Genomic DNA, 19960 nt, shown 5'->3' on the forward strand with positions numbered 1-19960 from the left:
AATTACAACAACAAAAAATCATAACTTGCTACATAGTTTTCATTTTCTGGCATATCAAACTATCTTAAAATTCAACATTAAATCAAACGTGACGTCAATAACTACTTTAGTGACAAATATCAATATCAATAACTTCAAACTTTAAATTCAACATTTTTATGTAGTTATTATCCAAGGAGAGGATTACACACATAAAATAAAATAAATATACAAGTGGACAGTCTCTTTCCGTTTGAATTGGTTTGCAAAAATCTCAAAATCACAGTCGAGTCGAGCTATTCGGTTTAATTCAGTTTAAACCATTAAATTTTTGTTTTTTTCTAATTCGAATCGCCTGTTTCATTGGTTCGGCCAAACTAATACCCAGTCTATTATCTAAAGATAAAACTCTAAAATAAAAAGGCAACGTTTTGTTGACATTTATCCTCGAATGGACTACAGACATGAAAAATACTCCAGAGATGCTTATTTCTTCTTCAATGGAGTAAAGATGGCAGATAGATGAAACCATCATGGTCACAGAATCTTACCCTAGAAAGCAGGTAACTACATCATACTTGCTGCGACAAAGATTTCCAGAATTTTCTGCCTCACAATCTGATAAAAATCATATTCTTGCTTTTCTTATATTCTGCACGAAAGTCTGCTTTTTTATGTTCTGTTCCATCATATAGCCCCACTTGATGTCTGGATTCTCTTCACACTCTGTATTGATCAGTACCATAATTTTGTCTCTGTGATTGATCTAATATCTTTTTTGAATTGCTGAAAGACCCTGCTTTCAGTTCAAACCCTCAACTTCTGAGTGCATGTCAGGGTTGTTTCTGCTTATGGGTTCAAATAAGTCGCTTTTAAGAGAGATTTTGGTTCATTAGAACATATGATGGTGTGGGTAATTCATAGATTTTGTTCCGAGTGCTGTGCTGCTGTGCATCTATTCTTGAATTATGTTTAATTTGATTGTAGTCAAGCCCTCATATTTTTTAGTAAGAATTGTGTGGTTTAGTTCGATTATGCATAAAGTTTGTAGCTTTATAGTTAATTGACCAATAAACAGAAATTTGGTATTTTGCAGCTACGCTCTTTCTTACGTTATTTGGCTCCAAATAGTTCTTATTTTAAGTAATCAAAGAAAACATGGATGATGGGGAGGTAGGGACTTCAGACCAGGCTGTAGATACATTTGTTGATGAATGTCTGAAGAATACCCGGACTTGCACTCACACTCACACTTGCAACCCACCTGGCCCTGATGCTGCACATACACATACTTGCTACCACACCCATACCCAAGTTCTTCTGTCAGAAGATGATGATGGTGCTAAGAATAAAGAGCATTCCGTTCCCAGACCACGAAGAAGAAGGCCTTCCAGAAATAGAGAAGCAGTTCGAAAGTACAGGGAGAAAAAGAAGGCGCATACAGCTTACTTAGAAGAGGAAGTAAAGAAATTGAGGCTGTTGAACCAGCAACTTGTTAGAAAAATACAGGGGCAGGCAATTCTTGAAACAGAGTTTTTAAGGCTGAGAAGCGTGTTTCTGGACCTTAGAGGAAAGATTGATCATGAGTTGGGTGCTTTCCCCTTCCAAAATCAGTGTAAGACTTCTTCTGTTCTAACGGAAGGTGATTGTAATCTGCAGTTTACTGTTGGGGCAGTTGGACTTTGTTGTCAAACAGATTTACCATGCTTCTGTTCACCTGTTGGGTCATCAATGCAGGCTAGTATCGGCACAAGCGCGAAAGCAATGGTGCCATTAGGAGGAAATTGTCAGCCTGCAGTAATTGATTGCCAAGCAAATACAAATGAGATGGCTAGTGCAGTACAAAACTCTACACATAGTAGAAACCTTGGTATCATTGGCAACAGAAGCTGAGTAAATATAGCATGTGAGTTTCTTCTATACCAGAGCAAATATCTTTATACCACTACCTATTGCTATAACATATTTTAAGAGTAATAGATTAATATAGTATTTAAAATATATGAATGCCATTGTGATGTCCATATTTAAGATCCTTTACGGTGATACGAATTTAGGTCAATAAAGTAGTATACTTGTCGATAATGTTTGTAGTTTTGGTTTCTTTGAATAACTTATATCATATCCATCGTGTATATAAGACTTCCTCTCTTTGTTTATTGATCTATGTTTAAAGAACTTTTGTTGATGAAATTTCTTTTAGTCAATAACTTTCAGAACATCAAGTGACATGGAACTCAATCACTGATGAGGATAATGTCATCCTAGGATCAACTGCGATGTAGATAGAAAACCATTTGCATCGAAAATGAGTCATGTATCTTTGGCAAACTAAGTTTTCTTTTGAAGTTCTTAATGCATGCAGTGTTCCTACTGAATTATTAAATTGGGACTAGTTGATGGAATGTTACAACAGAGAAAGCTGATGATGGCTACATTAATTTTTTGCAACTTTTCCCCAAGATGGAGATAAAGATGAAGTTATGAGTGAACAAAACTTTTCACCTCTGCATGTTCGTCATTTCAGAATCTCGAGTCAAAATCTTTCAGTCTGTTTCAATGGAACTGTTTCTCATTTCAGCATACAAACACCATTTCCTCATCCAAAATGAAAAGATGTCATCAAACTCGTCTGGTGCCCTTTCCATGATGTTGCTAGTTTCCATAATTCTCTTAGCTCTATAAAATTTGTAACTTGCTTTGAAATCTTAGAAGGTCTCAACAAGGAATGGTATTGCACCAGCTTTGCCATTAGCTTCAATGAAATTATTGACGAAAGCAGAGCATGCTTGATGAAACTAGCTACCTTGTGAAAGAACAAAAGGAATAATAGAATAAAAGGAATAGAGAAACTCATGCTTCGAAACTGTAAATTCAATAAGAACTTTTTTAATGTTACCAAAAAAACAATAAAGAACTATTTTTCTTATCAAGGAGCCACTGCTTCTGTTGCAATTATGGCAGCGAGACTCTGTTTTCCTGGAAGAAAGCTATGCGAAATTACAAAAATAATCCTTGTAATATGGATATTTTTGTAATTTGACAAGTTTCTAATTTTGACACATGCACAAAGATAATTCATCCTAAACACATATAATGCACACATGTCAAATTGTAATTCGCATAAATTTAGTTCTTACCTCCTGTCATCAGAAACACATATATACATGTCAAATTGTAATTCGCACGAATTTAGTTCTTACCTCCGGCAGAAGGAGGCACATATTTTCCTTTTAGCTCTTTAGTTTGTTTGTCTAAAGATTGCAATACAAGGATATGACCTAAATTATCTTAATCAAATTGATGAAAATAGAACATGTTGCGGTACAAATAATGTATTTTAGATTTTTTGAGTTGTCTCACTTAATTATAGGTAACATGTCACGCCAACAATATTTAGTCGTTTTCAATCGACAATTTGGATATAACATTGAAACCCAAACCCAAAATTTATCTCAAAATTTATCCCAAAATTTATCCCAAACCCAAAATTTATCTCAATATTTAGTCGTTTTCAATCGACAATTGGGGAGGTTTTGGCGGGAGGAGAAAGAAGAAGGCCTCATTCTAATACAACACTTTCACTTACAATTGCTTTTCATGCAGCCGTTAAATTAGATCCAACGGTGTTCTCATGTTATGTTTTCACATAGGCATTCTCGCTAGATCCTCGCCCTTTCGTTATCATGGGTCAAAAGTTTATGGGCTGGCGTGCATAATTTAAGTCCAAACAAAAACGAAACGAACAAATAAACTAAAAAAATCCCGTCTCACCCCAAAAAGTAATTAAGAAGAAGTACCACCCTTTCTTTCGTTCTAAAGAATTACCACCCTCGTGAGCCTTTCCTCTCCCTGGTCGGTGATGGATGACCCACCACTTGTCTTCAACCCAAAATTTTCTGCTGAAATTAGAACTAAATATCTTTCTTTCTGGCAGAGCCTGGTTGATGAAATTGACTGAATCGAAGCTTAAATTAATAGTTAGACTTAGATTAACCAATAGAATATTAGCTTATTTAGAATAGGATTGCGTATACCATATGGCAACGACTTGACAGCTTGAAAGTTATGCCAACAACCATGATAAGCCTTCTTTCTCTATTCATTTCTGTCTTTCTATCTTCCATTAAGCACCATTTCTCTCTCTCTCTCTCTCTCTCTCTCTCTCTCTCATTTCCTCCTCCTCAGAAACCTAAACTGCAGCCATGCCTTTGGGACGAGCATTTGAATCTGCTTCTGTAAGCCTGTTGCTTAACAAGTTGGCTACCCAGGATGTAATAGATTTTTTCCTCAAGTGGGAACCCGATGGTTCCCTGTTAGGAAAGCTCAAGAGGAACCTACTAATAATTCATGCAGTTCTCAATCATGCTGAGGAGAAGCAAATCAAAGACTTACATGTCAAAGCTTGGATTGAGGAGGTCAGAGTTGCAGCTTATGATGCTGAGGACATTGTGGCTGAGATCGCAAATGATGCTCTTGAATCACAAAACAGCAACAACAAGGTATTGAACTTTGTCTGTGACTCTTTCAATACAAATGAAATAGTAAAGGAAAAGCTGGACTTTAAGATGAAAGACATTGGTAATGCTCTTAATCCCTTTCGGGAGCGTGTTGAGCCAAAAATGAAAAAGATCATAGAAAGACTAGATGAAATTGCAAAACAAAAAGATATTCTTCGTTTGAGAGAAGATGTTGGTGGGGTATCATTCGGGGTTGATAGATTGCCAACAACTCCAATGGTTAATGAATCTCGTGTTTATGGCAGAGAGTTTGATAAGGAGGAGATAATTAAGTTGCTGGATTTGGGCAAGGAAAATGATGATGAGGTTTCCATAATTCCAATTGTCGGCATGGGAGGTATTGGAAAGACAACACTTGCTCAAATTGTGTACAATGATGACACCGTGGCTGGGCATTTTAATTTGAAGGCGTGGACTTGTGTATCTGATTTATTTGATGTCGTCAGGATAACAAAAACACTTGTTGAGTCTGCCACAAAGAAAACTTTGAGCACAAACAATCTGGAATTAATTCAAGAAGATCTGAAAATATTATTGAACAAAAGGAAATTTCTGCTGGTTTTGGATGATGTCTGGAATGAGAAGTATGAAAGTTGGGACGAGTTACGAGTACCTTTCACAGTTGGTGCTCCAGGGAGTAAAATTATAATCACAACACGCTCTCAAAAAGTTGCATCACTTGTGGGCACTGTTCTACCTTACCATTTGAAGGCACTGTCGGAAAATGATTGTCTGTCATTATTTGAACAAATTGTGTTCGGAAACAGGAATTTAGATGCCTATCCAAACTTGAAAGCGATTGGCAAGAAAATAGTAGAGAAGTGTAAAGGGTTGCCTTTGGCAGCAAAGGCACTTGGGGGTCTCCTGCGCGCTGAACCTCAACCAGATGAGAGTTTTTGGAATGACACCTTGAATAGCAAACTTTGGGAACTGCCAGACAACAACATTCTACCAGCTCTAAGGTTAAGCTACTATCACCTCCCTGGGATTTTGAAGCAATGCTTTGCATATTGCTCAATGTTTCCTAAGGACTATGAATATGACAGAGAGATGCTAATCATGTTATGGATGGCAGAGGGTTTTGTGCAGGAGCCGGAGGGAAATAAAAGAATTGAAGATGTAGCTGGAAAGTATGTTTCTGAATTATTATCAAGGTCCTTCTTCCAACAATGCATCAATGACAAGTCACGATTTATGATGCATGATCTCATCCATGATCTAGCTCAATCTGTTTCTGGAAAAACATTTTTCAGGTTGGAGGAAAACGCAGAGAATAATATCGATTCCACAAAAACCCGTCACTTATCATACATTCGTAAACTTGAAGATGTATTTCAGAAATTTGAGCCATTCAGCAAAGTTGAGTGTTTGCGAACCTTTCTACCCTTAGACCCATTGCAAGGGTTCAATCTGAGCAGCTTAACCCCCAAGGTTCCTCGTGATATGATGCCAAAACTTAGATTCTTGCGTGTGCTATCCTTTAGTGGTTATCTCATAGCTAAGTTGCCAGATTCAATTGGCAATTTGAAACATCTTCGGTACCTCAATCTATCTCATTGTGAAATAAAAGAGTTGCCTGAGTCAACAAGCAACCTATACAATCTGCAGACATTGATATTATTTCAATGCGTATCTCTTACCACACTGCCTACAGATATGGGAAACCTAAGGAATTTACGGCATCTCAATATTCTAGGAACTAGGCTGAAGAGTATGCCTCTGAGAATGGGAAGATTGATTAACCTTCAAACACTCTCAGATTTTGTTGTGGGGAAACACATCGGATCAGGGATAGCAGAGTTAAAAGACTTGTCACATCTTCGAGGTTCACTTTCCATTTCTGGTTTGCATGAAGTCAGTGTTGGGGATGCAGTCCGGGCGAAAATGCATCTTAAGCTACACCTTGATGAACTAATTATGGAATGGAGCAGTGATGATGATTCGCGAAATGAACAAATTGAGACAGATGTATTGGATGCATTACAGCCTCATGAAAACCTGAGTAAACTCACCATTAGCTACTATGGTGGTACAAAATTTCCAAGTTGGATGTGTGATCCTGAATTCACTGGCTTGGTATACCTGCATCTCAAAGGTTGCGCAAAATGCACATCTTTACCATCCCTGGGCCAACTGCCTTCCCTTAAAGATCTTGTAATTGAAGCAATGGATGGAATAAATCATGTCGGACTTGATTTTTATGGGGATTGTGATGCTTCCACAATTCCTTTTCCGTCTTTGGAAACTTTGAAATTTGAGAACATGAAAGAGTGGGAGGAATGGTCATCTTTAGAAGATGGAAGACTTCAAGGAATTCCTGGCCTTCGCGAGCTTTCCGTATTCAGATGTCCGAAGTTAAGAAAGTTCTCTCATGGATTTGCTTCCCTGAAAAAACTGCGCATCAAGTATTGTGGGGCTTTGACTAGTTTTTCTCATCATCCTGAACTTGGAAAATTAGAACCTGTACAATTTCCTAGCCTTCAACAGCTTGTTCTTGTAGGTTGCAAAGAGCTTGAAGATCTTCCTGTTACCCTGCCTTCGTTGGAAGGTCTTGAGATAGATGGTTGCGAAAAATTGGCTGCACTTCCAAGGCTAATGGGACTTTGTACATTGTCCGTGTTAGATTCTAATGCTGAATTACTGGGATGTATGAATGAACTAACCTCACTGACCTCTCTGCACCTGAATCATATTTCACATGTCAAGTCACTGCCTGAGGGCTTTATACGACATTCCACAGAGCTTGAAGAATTGAGTCTTGATAGCTTTTCTGAACTTAATCAGTTGTCAAATGAGCAAGTTGGACTGAAAGATCTTGCATCCCTCCAACGCTTGACAATCTCCAATTGTCCTCAATTTGTTGCTTTTCCCAATGAAGCTGATAAGCTGCCTCCTGTGCTTAACTATTTGAGTTTAAAACATTCTGAGAGCCTGTTGAAGTTTCCAGATGAGCTTTACAAACTTAAGTTTCTTACAGAGTTGAGGATTGAATGGTGTCCAAAGATTGAATCATTTCCAGATACAGGGTTTCCCTCCATGCTTAAGCGTCTTGTAATCGGTGAGTGTGGCGGTCTTAAGAGCCTTCCGAAGGAGGTGTTACACAACAACAATTGTCTTGAGTATTTGGACATACATAAATGTTCCTCTCTGATATCATTTCTTGAGGAAGGAAACTTGCCTACTACTCTGAAACATATGAAAGTTTACTACTGCAAAATTCTGACATCACTGCCTGGGGGCTTAATGATCAAAGACAACATGACTCTTCAGTTTTTGGAGATAGACAACTGCCCCTCTCTCATATCCTTCCCAAGTGGTGAACTACCCACAACACTAGAGCGTCTTGAGATTGGTGATTGCTCTAAACTCCAGACCTTACCATTCAACCTTGTCAACCTCGTAAATCTTGAGACCTTGGAAGTAATTAGATGCCCCCTTCTTGAGCATTTTCCAATGGGTGGGTTGCCAACCAACATGAAGACAGTTAGAATTTCTGAATGTGAGAAGCTCAAGTCCCTACCTGAGTTTATTTACAAACTCAAGCGGCTTCAAAGGTTGGAGATATCTTTTTGTCCAAGTCTCACATCCTTGCCAAAGTCGGGACTGCCCACCAATTTAAGATTACTGACGGTTACAGATTGTGAAATGCTTAATCCCGTAGATGAGTGGAAACTTCACAAACTCAAATCTCTTCATGATCTCATTTTTGGTGGATTTCCCGGCCTCGTGTCGTTTTCAAATGAGTATCTTTTTCCACACAGTCTAACCTCTCTTGTTGTCCAAAGGCTCCCTGATCTTGAATCCATATCGGAGGCGCTCCAGAATCTCACCTCACTTCACAAATTGGTTATTAGTGAGTGTGATAAGCTCCAATCTTTGCCAATGAATGGGCTGCCAGCTACACTTGGTGACCTATCTATTCGTTATTGTCATCTTCTTCAACGTCGGTGTGAGCGAGACAAAGGAGAGGATTGGTCCAAGATTGAAAACATCCCCTTTGTAGATTTGAGGTAGTTTTGTGAGTTGTGCTTTCTGATTCCCTGTAAAAGTGGCATTCATATATTTTCGTTCCCTGTAAAATGGCATTCATATTTTACCATAGCTTTACACATCCTGTAAGCCCTTTATTCTCCATCCAGTTATGAGTTGTAAACAATCCATGATTTACACCAACTGGAGCCCTAAAATATATGGAGGCTTTTTAAGCAGCTGCTTCTTACTACCCTCAACTTCTTTGCACCCCTGCATCCATGATTTAAAATTGCATCAAATAAAAGTATTAAACTCAGGGATGTGCATGGATGTGTGTGACTGCCAGAGGATCCGCAGCCTATATTCTCTGCTATGTGGACAGTTGCAGTTGCAGCCAAGAAGCCCTAAATATGCTACATGATTACAAAGACATAATTCAACTGACTTCTATCTCTTTCCATATTCAAGAGTAAATATTATAAAAATCTTGTGAGTTTGAGATTATAACCCATAATCTGTCCCTTTAAGGACCTTGATATTTTTCACCAAAATACCTTATAACGATTGTAATTGTAATTGTAGAGAAAAGATTTTTACTAAACGTAAAAATGAAGTGATGTATTACAAATTTATTTATAGGTTAAAATTGCGCACATAAATAGTTCAAATGGTATTTGTGGACATTATCACAAGTGCAGGGGTAACTACTCTTAACCACTTGAACTACAAACACTTTCTCTTTAGATATTCTTTTCTATCCCTTCAATTTTATATTGCACGCTGTAGTTGTTTTTACTATGAATAGACAGAGGTACCACTTGTGCCATGTTAGTGGCGCTTCGAGATATTGGAAGAGACGAGAGTGGGGAGTGATAGATAAGGGTGATCGGCAGGTTGACGGACTCTTGGTGGTTGGGACGGGTTAGGCGTTGCGGTGCTGGGGAATGCTGAGGATGACAGAGGAGGTTGCCGGAAGAGATGACGAAAGAGGAAAGGAGTATTTAGTTTAATCTTCTGCTCTTAAATTTTTTTGCAACTTTTCCCCAAGATGGAGATAAAGATGAAGTTATGAGTGAACAAAACTTTTCACCTCTGCGTGTTCGTCATTTCAGAATCTCGAAAATGGAACTGTTCCTCATTTCAGCATACAAACACCATTTCCTCATTCAAAATGAAAAGATGTCATCAAACTCGTCTGGTGCCCTTTCCGTGATGTTGCTAGTTTCCGTAATTCTCTGAGCTCCATAAAATTTGTAACTTGCTTTGAAATCTTAGAAGGTCTCAACAAGGAATGGTATTGCATCAGCTTTGCCATTAGCTTCAATGAAGTTATTGACGAAAGCAGAGCATGCTTGATGAAACTAGCTACCTTGTGAAAGAACGAAAGGAACTCATGCTTCGAAACTGTAAATGCAATAAGAACTATTTATAATGTTACCCTAAAAACAATAAAGAACTATTTTTCTTATAAAGGTGCTCAATAAAGAAACTGGGCCAGAAATCCTCTCGTCATGATGGGCCACTGCTTCTGTTGCAATTATGGCAGCGTGACTCTGTTTTCCTGGAAGAAAGTTATGCAAAATTACAAAAATAATCCTTGTAATATGGATATTTTTGTAATTTGATAAGTTTCTAATTTTGATACATATACAAAGATAATTCATCCAAAACACATATAATGCACACATGTCATTGTAATTCGCATAAATTTAGTTCTTACCTCCTGTCATCAGAAACACATATATACATGTCAACTTGTAATTCGCATGAATTTAGTTCTTACATGTGGCAGAAGGAGTCAAATATTTTCCTTTTAGCTCTTTAGTTTGTTTGTCTAAAGATTGCAATACAAGGATATGACCTAAATTATCTTAATCAAATTGATGAAAAGAGAACATGTTGCGGTACAAATTATGTATTTTAGATTTTTTGGGTTGTCTCACTTAATTATAGGTAACATGTCACGCCAACAATATTTAGTCGTTTTCAATCGACAATTTGGATATAATATTGAAACCCAAACCCAAAATTTATCTCAAAATTCATATTCGCAACCCTAAGCCCAATGTTGGGTTGAAATGACGTTAATGTTGCCCTTGTTTGCGAGATATCCTAGCCCTATTAGGATATTTCCTTCTTATTCTATTAGGATTTTTATTTATTTCCTTTTGTATAGATATTATGTAATTAGGATTCCACTTATTTCCTAGTTTAACCCTACTAGGGTTTGTAACCTTGTATTATAAATACCTCCTTTCGGAGAATGAAATATATCTGAAAATATTCTACCATATTGTTTAACTTGGCATCAAAGCCAGGTTTCTAGTGACCTGTGTGTGTTGTACCCACCCGTGTTCTACTGTGTGCTCTATTTTCTTTTAGGGTTCTTGTGCTCGTGCATGTGCTGTGTTTGTCGTATCTGCTTCGTTTTGTGTTTTTTCCGCTGCTATCATGGGTGATGATTTCAAGGTTGTGGTTGGTCCTAGTGCGTCTACACCAAAGGAGGAACGTCCCTCGCGTGATTACTCTACCCTGATTACTTCTGACAAATTGGATGGCTCCAATTATACCTCTTGGTCTCGCGGTGCGCGTATTACAATTACTAGTTGTCGTATGGCAAGTTGGATCAATGGGAAGAAGATAATTGCTTGGTGCAGTCATGGCTTCTCAATTCCCTTACTAAACCAGTTCGTGCCTTGTTTGAACATGGTGATACTGCTTTTGATATATGGGAGGCAACTCAGAAGACCTATACTGTGACTCAGAATAGTTCTCATTTGTTTGAACTCCGACAACAGTCCATACTTACAGGTCAGAATGGTGAATCTGTGAAAGTGTTCTATGAAAAACTCTATGCTATCTGGCAAGAGATTGATTGTCTGCGTCCACATGAGTTTAGTTGTTCTACTAATGGGGCTCGTCGTTTGAAAGAAATTGAAGCCGATTGAGTTTATGATTTTCTTGGAGGACTTGATCCACCATGATGGCATCCATAGCCGTATTCTTGCTCTCAGTCCCCTTCTCCCCCCCCCCCCCCCCCCCCCCCCCTCCTTCTTGAAGCCAATGCCATGGTCATGGAGGAAGACACCCGTCAATCCGCTATGCTTGGAGGAGGATCACTGGCTCTCAAAGTTGACCCAGCTCATCAACGACCGGTCGCCCAGCACGACACGACCGGTCGCTCCTCGTCCAAAAAATTTGGATCTTCTACTGAGTCCCGTCCTTCTATCTCTATCCCTAGCTCTCTTGACGGTCCGCCTAAATGTCGCCATTGTAATGGGAATCATTATTCTAAAAAAAATTTTAAGGAGCATGGTTACCTTGATTGGTTTGCTAACTACAAAGCTCGTATGTACGGCCCCAAGGCCACCTGCACTCTGACTCACGATGCGGCCCATCCTCCGACTCCGTCTGCAAATCTGTGTGCTTCTGATACTATGCCAGGTATGGGTTCTACTACTTGGATAATTGACACTGGTGCTTCTGATCATATGACTTATAATGATAATATGTTTGATGAGTTGTCGCATAACCTTTGTGACCCCTATATTACTAGTGCTAATGGTTTACCTTCTCCAGTTACCGGTGAAGGTACCATCCACCTTACTCCTTCTTTACTTCTGTCTCGTGCACTCTTGGTTCTCAATATTCATTGCAATTTATTATATGTTGGGCGTTTACTTGATACACTTAACGCGTCTGCTACTTTCTACTCTACCCATTATTTTTTCCAAGATCTCAGGACTCACAAGAAGATTAGGCATGGTAAACGGATAGAGGGGTTGTATTACTTACAGTTGCCGGCTGCAGCAGTTCGTGGTTGTGTCGCTAATAAAGTTCCGAGTGGCAGTGTCAAAGACAAGCAACAACTTTGGCTATGGCATCGTCGCTTAGGACATCCGTCATTTGGTTATCTTAGACATTTGTTTCCTTCGTTATTTAGTTCATGTGATAAGTCTAGTTTCAAATATGAGACTTGTGTAATGGCCAAGAGCCATCGTACTATTTTTCCCTTAAGTAATAATAAAGATGCTGTGCCTTTTGAGTTAGTACGTTCTAATGTATGGGGTCCTGCTCATGTGACTTCTCATGGTTTCCGTTGGTTTGTTACGTTTATTAATGACTGCACTCGCTTAACATTAGTGTATTTGATGAAGAATAAACATGATGTTGCCTCTATTCTCCCTGATTTTTGTACCATGGTATCTACCCAGTTTCATGCTCATGTTAAAGTGTTTCGGACTGATGATGGCGGTGAATATGTGAATCATACCTTGACCCAGTTCTTTCGTGATCACGGTATCATTCACCAAACTACCACTCCATTCACTCCTCAACAGAATGGTGTTTCTGAAAGGAAGAATCGTCAGTTACTTGAAGTTGCACGCTCTCTTATGTTGGATATGTCTATTCCCCACCATCTTTGGAGACATGGTGTCTTGGCCGCGGCCTACTTGATTAACCGTACTCCTAGTCGGGTTCTTGATTTCAAGACTCCACTTGATGTGTTGTGTGCCCATACTCCTCCGGTTTCGGTCTCTAAGTTACCTTCGAAGGTGTTTGGGTGTGTTGCTTATGTTCATGTCTACTCCTATCAACGAAGTAAACTTGATCATTGTGCCCTCCGCTGCGTCTTTATTAACTATTCTACTACTCAGAAGGGTTATAAGTGCTATCACCCGCCTACTCAGAAGGTACATGTTACTTTGGATGTCACCTTTCATGAAGAAGTTCCATATTATGTTTCCCCCTCCTCTTCGATTCAAGGGGAGTGAATTGAAGAGTTTCGGAGTGAAAAATGTGGAAAATCTTGAACATGAAGAAATTTCTGGCGAACAGGAAGCGACCGGTTGCGTGAAAGACACGACCGGTCGCGAACGAACCTGCCTGGAAACAACCGGTCGTACGGAAGACGCGACCGGTTGCGAACGAACCTGTCTGGAAATGACCGGTCGCGTAGAAGTGAGCGACCGGTGGCGTGCCTCAATGAGCGACGACAATGACGATGCAAGTGAAGCGACCGGTCGCCGGGTGATATTTTGGAATTTTTCGATTCTTTCTCAAAAGGACGTAAAAGTGATACTAGCAACTCTCGTACATATGAAATTGATACAAGACCCCCATCTGCCCTGCCACTGCCCCAATCAACTCGTGATAATGAGGTACTTTCTAGTGATGTGTGATCGGTTCATAATTGTATATTATTTCTTACCCTTCTAACTTATGATTTGGTTATGTTTTTGAGTTAAACTTGTGTTTTTAATCCTTTTTATGTTTATCTTTCAGTTAATTGAGCTTTAGGTAACAATGATGGCTTTGGAGAACATAATTCATGCAATTCAAGCATGTTAAGGCCTAATTTGGATGAATTGATGAAGAGCTTAAAGACAAATTCATTATGGCTACAGCCCCCTGCCAGTCCAGTTCCGTAGGTCATATTGAAAGCTTTGTTTCAGCAACCTACATAGCTCGGATGAGGCCACATTCTTCATGAAAGTTGCTCCAATTGGTGTGTACTATAACATATCCAAAATTCAGCCCCATTGGATAAATCTGGAGTCCGTTACCTAGCAAACACAGAACCATGCTCAGGATGGATCTTATCAGCGCGGAAAATGAGTTAGCAATTTGTTTCGGCCTTAACTTCTTCCTCCGACCTTGGATTGGCCCAAATAACATATGGCTGGAAAGAAGACATTCTGAACTTCAATTTAGAGTGCTTAAAGTCCTAATTTGATTAAGAGAAGCCCAAGTTGTAAGCCCTTGAAGTTGCTGGTCATGCTGACCTCAGCATGTGCTGGTTGGATGCTTGGTCATGGTGAGCTAGGTATGAGCTATCATTTCTGGTTGGAAGCTTGGTCATGGTGACATGAAGATGAGCTAGGGCTGCTGGTGGGATTTAGTGGTGAAGTGCATCACCCATTTCAGATTTTCTAATACAAGTGCATCAACCATTTCAGATTTTATAATTCAAGTGTTGTATGCATTAGTCTTATTGAATTCTGATTTTCACTTCCCCTAGGCCTATAAATAGGGAAGTTCTCTAAGCTTGTAATAACACCCCAAGGGGGGGGAGCTCTCAAACACTTCTCTAGAGCTCCCTTCCCTTCTCTCCCTCAAATTCTCTTAGTTTCCCTTTGTAGTTCTCAATTGTTGTAATAAGATCATTCTATTAAATTTTCTTTGTACTAAATATCAAACACTTTTCCTTTCTCTTCTTCTAATTCTCTAAAGCTTTCAAACACATGTTCTTCCAAAATCCTCAAAGTTCTCAAACATCTCTCTATTTCCCTTCTCTTCCAAAAGTCTCCATGTCTCAAACACTTCACAAACACATTTCTCTTCCTTCCCTAAGTTCTCAAATTCTCCAAGTTCACAAACATCCTCCAAGTTCTCAACCACTCTCTTCCAAATTCTCAAAGTTCCTAAACACTCTCTTCCAAAATCCACAAAGCTCTCAAAACACCTCTCTACTTTCTTCTCCAAATCCTCCAAGTTCTCAAACACTCTCTTCCAAATTCCCCATGTCTTAAACACATTCCCTTCCAAAATCCTCAAAGCTCTCAAACACATGTTCTTCCAAAATTCTCTAAAGTTCCCAAACACTTTCTTCTCCCTCCTCAAAGTTCTCAAACACTTCCTTTCTTCCTCAAAGTTCTCTTAGTTTCCTTAATGTTTTCTTAGTTGTAATTTATTTTTCTTTGTTATGTAAATTCTTTTCTTAAGTTTTCAAGTTGAATTAGTTTCCAAGTTTCAATTATGGTTTTTGTTCTTATTCATTATGCTTATAAGTTAATATGCTAGTTTGAATGATTGATCACCATTTAGGCTTGCATGTTAGCTATCTTGGTTTGAATTAAGAGTATACACCATGCTTTAATTCGAATTGAACTATGAATAGGAAGAGTATGTATGGACATTCGACAACAGGGATTAGATACATGCTTGGTTGTTTAAAATGTTCTTCTATGCTTAATGGGTTCCTAATGCTTAATTTTAGGTTAGACAACAAATGATCAAATTAGGGAATTAGGAACACAAGGTTATGACCACACACCATGGCTTAATCATACTTTAGCTAGAATCAATCCATTAATCTAATTGAACTTGGGAACTTATTTGCTTGAGTTACTTATTTCTTTCTTCCTTGTTTTATTTATTTCCTCTTTTTCATTTCTGTTTTGTGTAGGGAAACTAAATTGGATCATTCAATCACCAATCCCTGTGGAATCGACCTCGCACTTACATACGCTAAACTACCAACGGCTCGTGCACTTGCGAGTATCACAAGTTGAGGATGCAGCTTAATCCATTTTGGTGGAGCTAAATCTACGCAACAAGTTTTTGGCGCCGTTGCCGGGGATCGGTAACATTGTTTGATTCTATTTGGCTTTCCTACTTTATTTTTTTTTTCTTAACTGGACAATTTCAAGTTTTAAAGTTAATGACATTAATGGACAAGTTGTGTTTGTAGTCCAACAGAAAAGGACAATTGCCCAACAAGCAAGAGAACTGGGTTTAAGTCCCAGCTTACACAACCCATTGGTGCTTGTTGCTTTGAAACATGGAATTGGATGTGTGTTGATTTTCCTTCTCATTTTAGTTTTTATTTCCTCATTCTTTTAATTCTATTTCAAGTTTTCTATGTTTGTTTTAGCAATTTATTATAGCTCAATAATAAATGGAGAGAGATGGCAACCTCAATCATAAGAATGGGGAAGGTGGAGCAGTGGGAGAAGTCGCGACCTCCAAATGCATCATGCTCGACCTAATCGCTTCAAGGGGGAGTATTCCAATCCTTTCTCTTTAGTTGTTTTGTTATTACTTCAGTAATTTTAATTTTCTATTTCTTTTATTAAAAAAAAATTAAAAAAGATTTTTTATATTAGCTGACTCGTGGTAACTCCAGTGAGCGTCTCCGTCAATACAGTGTCTAGGAGTTCTTTAGGCGACACCTTCGGTGTCTAAGAAGTTTGGGTTTTAAGTGGGACCTTTGTGACCCCTCCAACCTTCCCGGATCCCCTGGCTGTTTTTCTGAGGCCCTTAACTGGTCATCCATGAGTTGCTTGTATATTTGTGTGTTTTTTTTCAAAAAAAAAAACAAAAAAAAATTAAAAAATTAAAAAATTAAAAAATTAAAAAGTTTAAAAAAAATTGAAATTTGAGTTTTTATTTAATTTTCCTTGTAAATTGCAATTTGGAACTTCTTTGTTGTTTTTTTTTTCTTTGTGTGGTCAGTTAGTTGTAAATAATAATAAATTAAAAAAAAAATCAATTTGGAAGTTCTTTGTTTTCTTTTATGTTCTTTTTTTTTGTTTTGTTAGGTTAGTTTATTTATTTACGTGGTGTAGTTAGTTAGTTTATTTCTGAGTGTTAAAAACACATTTTTATTTCATTTCAAACTTTACAAACAAAGAAAAAAAAAAGTAAAACAAAAAAAAAAAACAAAAAAAAACAAAAAACAAAAAAAACATTCAAGTAAATTAAAAATAAAAACTTCTTCATCTTCATCTTCATCTTCATGGCATGCCTCTATTGTCTCTTACTTGCAAAATCTGCAGCAGCTCCACATGGTCCTCATTTTTTCTCTGCAGTGCTTCCACGTGCTGATTGGCACAGTAGAGCCGCTTCTGCAAGTCCGCCACCATAGCCTTCAAGGAAGTTATTTCCTCGCTCATCGCGGCACACTCCCGTGTTCTCGCCAGCAATCGCATACCCAAATTGGTAGCCGAGACCGCATGGAGAACAGTTAAATTATTGGACTCCTCCACCGCTGCTTTGTCAGACCTCTGTGCCACATGCAGATGATCTGTCGGTGTGAGCTTGCTGCCAATCATGCCTCCAAGCAGCGCTGCTCTGTTCGGCATTGCCTCAGAAAAGTTCGGTATTACCTCAGCAAAGTTTGAGGCCGTACCGTGATGATATGTGGAGTTTGGGAAGACATGGTTTTGAGGAGCCCTTATCTGCGCATTCGGTGGTGCAAGGGACAGTTCAAGGCTAAGATCATCAAGGTGAGTGCATGAGGATGCCATTGTTTTGTTTTTGGATTTTTTGATGTTTTCTCTAAATTTGCAGGAAGAAATGCGGGGTGCTCTTCTACTTCACCGAGATGAGTTTAAATAGACTTATGCAGATGAGGGACACGAAAGCACTTCGGATCTCGAGGGTGCTATCCTGTGCTCTTTTCTCTCGGATCCCTTCATTTCTGGCGCAAATTGCGAGCACGTTTTTTTTTTTAAAAGGGAGCATGTCTACACTTTCACTTACTTTTGCCTCCCTGTTTTCTGATGTTTGTGTTTTTGCTTTTTCAGTTTTTATTTTATTTTATTTTATTTTATTTTATTTTCAATTATTTTCTTCTTGTTTGACTGGTTTCTTAATAATGTAGTTGGAAGAAGAGACAAAATTAAAGATGCGTCTTGGACACCTGGTGCAAGAATCCCAACTCTTCTTTTAAATTATTGTTTGAATTGCGTGTTTATTTCAGTTTATTTATTTATTTATTTATTTTGTTTTTTATTTAATTAGGTAGTATAATTTAAAACTCATAGGATATTCTTTGAAGGAGCTAAATTTTTGGTAACTCCAGTGAGCAACCGCAGTCTATACAGTGTCTAGGAGTTCTTTAAGGCGACACCTTCGGTGTCTAAGAAGTTAGGGTTTTAAGCGGGACCATTGTGACCCCTCCAACCTTCCCGGAACCCCTGGCTGTGTTTTCTGAGGCCCTTAACTGGTCATCCTTAAGTTTTTCTCTTAAAAGAAGAAGCAGTTATTTGTGTATTTACTTAACTAAAAATAAAAATAAAAAAAAATAAAAAAATCTTGTTTGGGTCTTCGTGTTTTTGTTTGATTGTCGTTCTTTACATTTAGGGTCAATCGTTTCTTTGAGATAGCTAACGTTTTTATTTCCCAATTAAAGAAAAAAAAACACACATACACTTTAAAATTAAATAATAAATAAAAACTGAAATCATTTCTTCTTGGCGCTCGGTGTCTCGACCATAGGAGCTTTGAGTTTGGCCCTCTGGCTGTCCTCTTCCGGGGCTTCACGCACAGCCTCTTGGGGCTCATCACTTGAGCTCCCAAAGATCGCAATCTTAGCTTGAGCGTAACTACTCTCGCGATCCGCTTGCTTTCGTTTACCCGGTCGGTCTAGGTCCTCCAGTTGCTTTCTCATGTCGCGAGAGTACAACTCTACCATCTTTGATAGATTTTTATTCTCGTCTCGCAATACTTCTAGCTGGTGTCGATTCACCTCCACAATCCTTGACCTCTCCCTTTTCAAGCTTTTTATAGCACTCTGACAGTCTTCAACCATACTTCGCTCCGCCGCTAACTGAGCTTTCAGCACCTCTACCTCATGGGACTTCGCAAGTAGGCGATGACCCAAACTTGCAACACATGTTGTACTCTGCACGCTCAGTGCCAGGGCATCACTCGTGACCCGATTGTCATCCCTTGTCCCAAACACACGTATATCTTTGGGAGTCACTAAATTTCTGCCAACTCCAATAGCAACATCGTTGTCTAGGAGTATTGAGTCATTGACAGACACAGGCCCCCGTGAGGAGCCAAAGTAGGGCATCCATACTGGTGCTACTGCTTGGCCTCGTGTCTGAGTCGGTGGAGCTAGGTTGAGATCTAACGAAAAGGGGTAGGAAGAAGCCATTTGATTTCTCACTTTTTTTTTCTTTTTCTTGCTTCTTTTCTCTTTTGTGTTTCTGAGTTTGTGTGTTTTTTGTTTTTTTTCCCTTCTTTTTCCTTCTTATAGATGAAGTCTTTGACAAACAAACCCTAGCCGTTGCAGCGTCTAAGCGTTTTCTGAATATCCAGCGTTCCTCGAGTCCCACAACCTTCTCACTTTCCAACCGTTTCCAACACATTTGTCACGACTTGCTTTGTCTGAACGGACGCGTTCAGCAAAGTTGTCGCGCCTTTCCATGAGCCCGTAATTTTCGCTTGTGGATCTGCGGCGCCTCTATGCGTCGACACGTGGCTCCTGCTTTCTGCCCGTGACTATCCATGAAACGACATCAGGGACCACATTCCCTCTTTTTAGAAATCCCGCTTTGCGCTCATAATTCACATTTTATCTTTTTAAGAAAAAAATTAAATTTAAACGTGTGGGCTTCAGATTTCATGTTGGGTCGGGTTTTACCGTTGTTGGGTTAATTTCATTTTGGGTTGGGCTTTCAATTGTTTGGGTTTCAGTTTGTGTAAGATTATCTGTTAGGGCTTACTGTTTTGAGTGTTTTACTGTTTCGTGTTTTTTATTTATTTATTTTATTTTATTTTATTTGAATGTTTGTTTTGTAATTTTTATTTTGTAATTGTTTTATTTTATTTTTGTATGTTTTGTGATTTTTATTTGCTTTAATACCCTTCATTTGTTGTTATGACATTGGTTGTGGCTAATTTTTAAACATTGAGGACAATGTTCATTTCTAGGTTTGGGGGTATTGGAGTTTAGCAAGTAAATTTGGTTTTTC

General features: G+C 38.6%; 1 protein-coding gene and 1 pseudogene across 3 annotated transcripts; both read left to right on the plus strand.

The window, feature by feature from the left end:
• Positions 1-231: 231 nt before the first annotated feature.
• LOC110744748 (basic leucine zipper 23 pseudogene) lies at positions 232-2172 on the plus strand (annotated as a pseudogene). Its single transcript, XR_015833744.1, has 2 exons — positions 232-542; positions 1076-2172. The product of XR_015833744.1 is annotated as a basic leucine zipper 23 pseudogene (transcript).
• Positions 2173-3826: 1654 nt separating this feature from the next.
• LOC110744750 (putative disease resistance RPP13-like protein 1) lies at positions 3827-8610 on the plus strand. Of its 2 annotated transcripts, XM_021944746.2 has the most exons (2): positions 4348-4481; positions 4745-8610. In XM_021944746.2, the coding sequence occupies exons 1-2, from the start codon at positions 4375-4377 to the stop codon at positions 8511-8513; spliced, it is 3876 nt and encodes a 1291-aa protein (XP_021800438.2). In that variant the 5' UTR covers positions 4348-4374; the 3' UTR covers positions 8514-8610. The 2 variants fall into 2 exon arrangements, with proteins under 2 accessions (XP_021800437.1, XP_021800438.2); XM_021944745.2 differs by having other exon boundaries at positions 3827-8610.
• Positions 8611-19960: the final 11350 nt, after the last annotated feature.

Source organism: Prunus avium, chromosome 2, assembly GCF_965620075.1.
Source record: "Prunus avium chromosome 2, drPruAviu1.hap1.1, whole genome shotgun sequence".
Lineage (NCBI taxonomy): Eukaryota > Viridiplantae > Streptophyta > Magnoliopsida > Rosales > Rosaceae > Prunus > Prunus avium.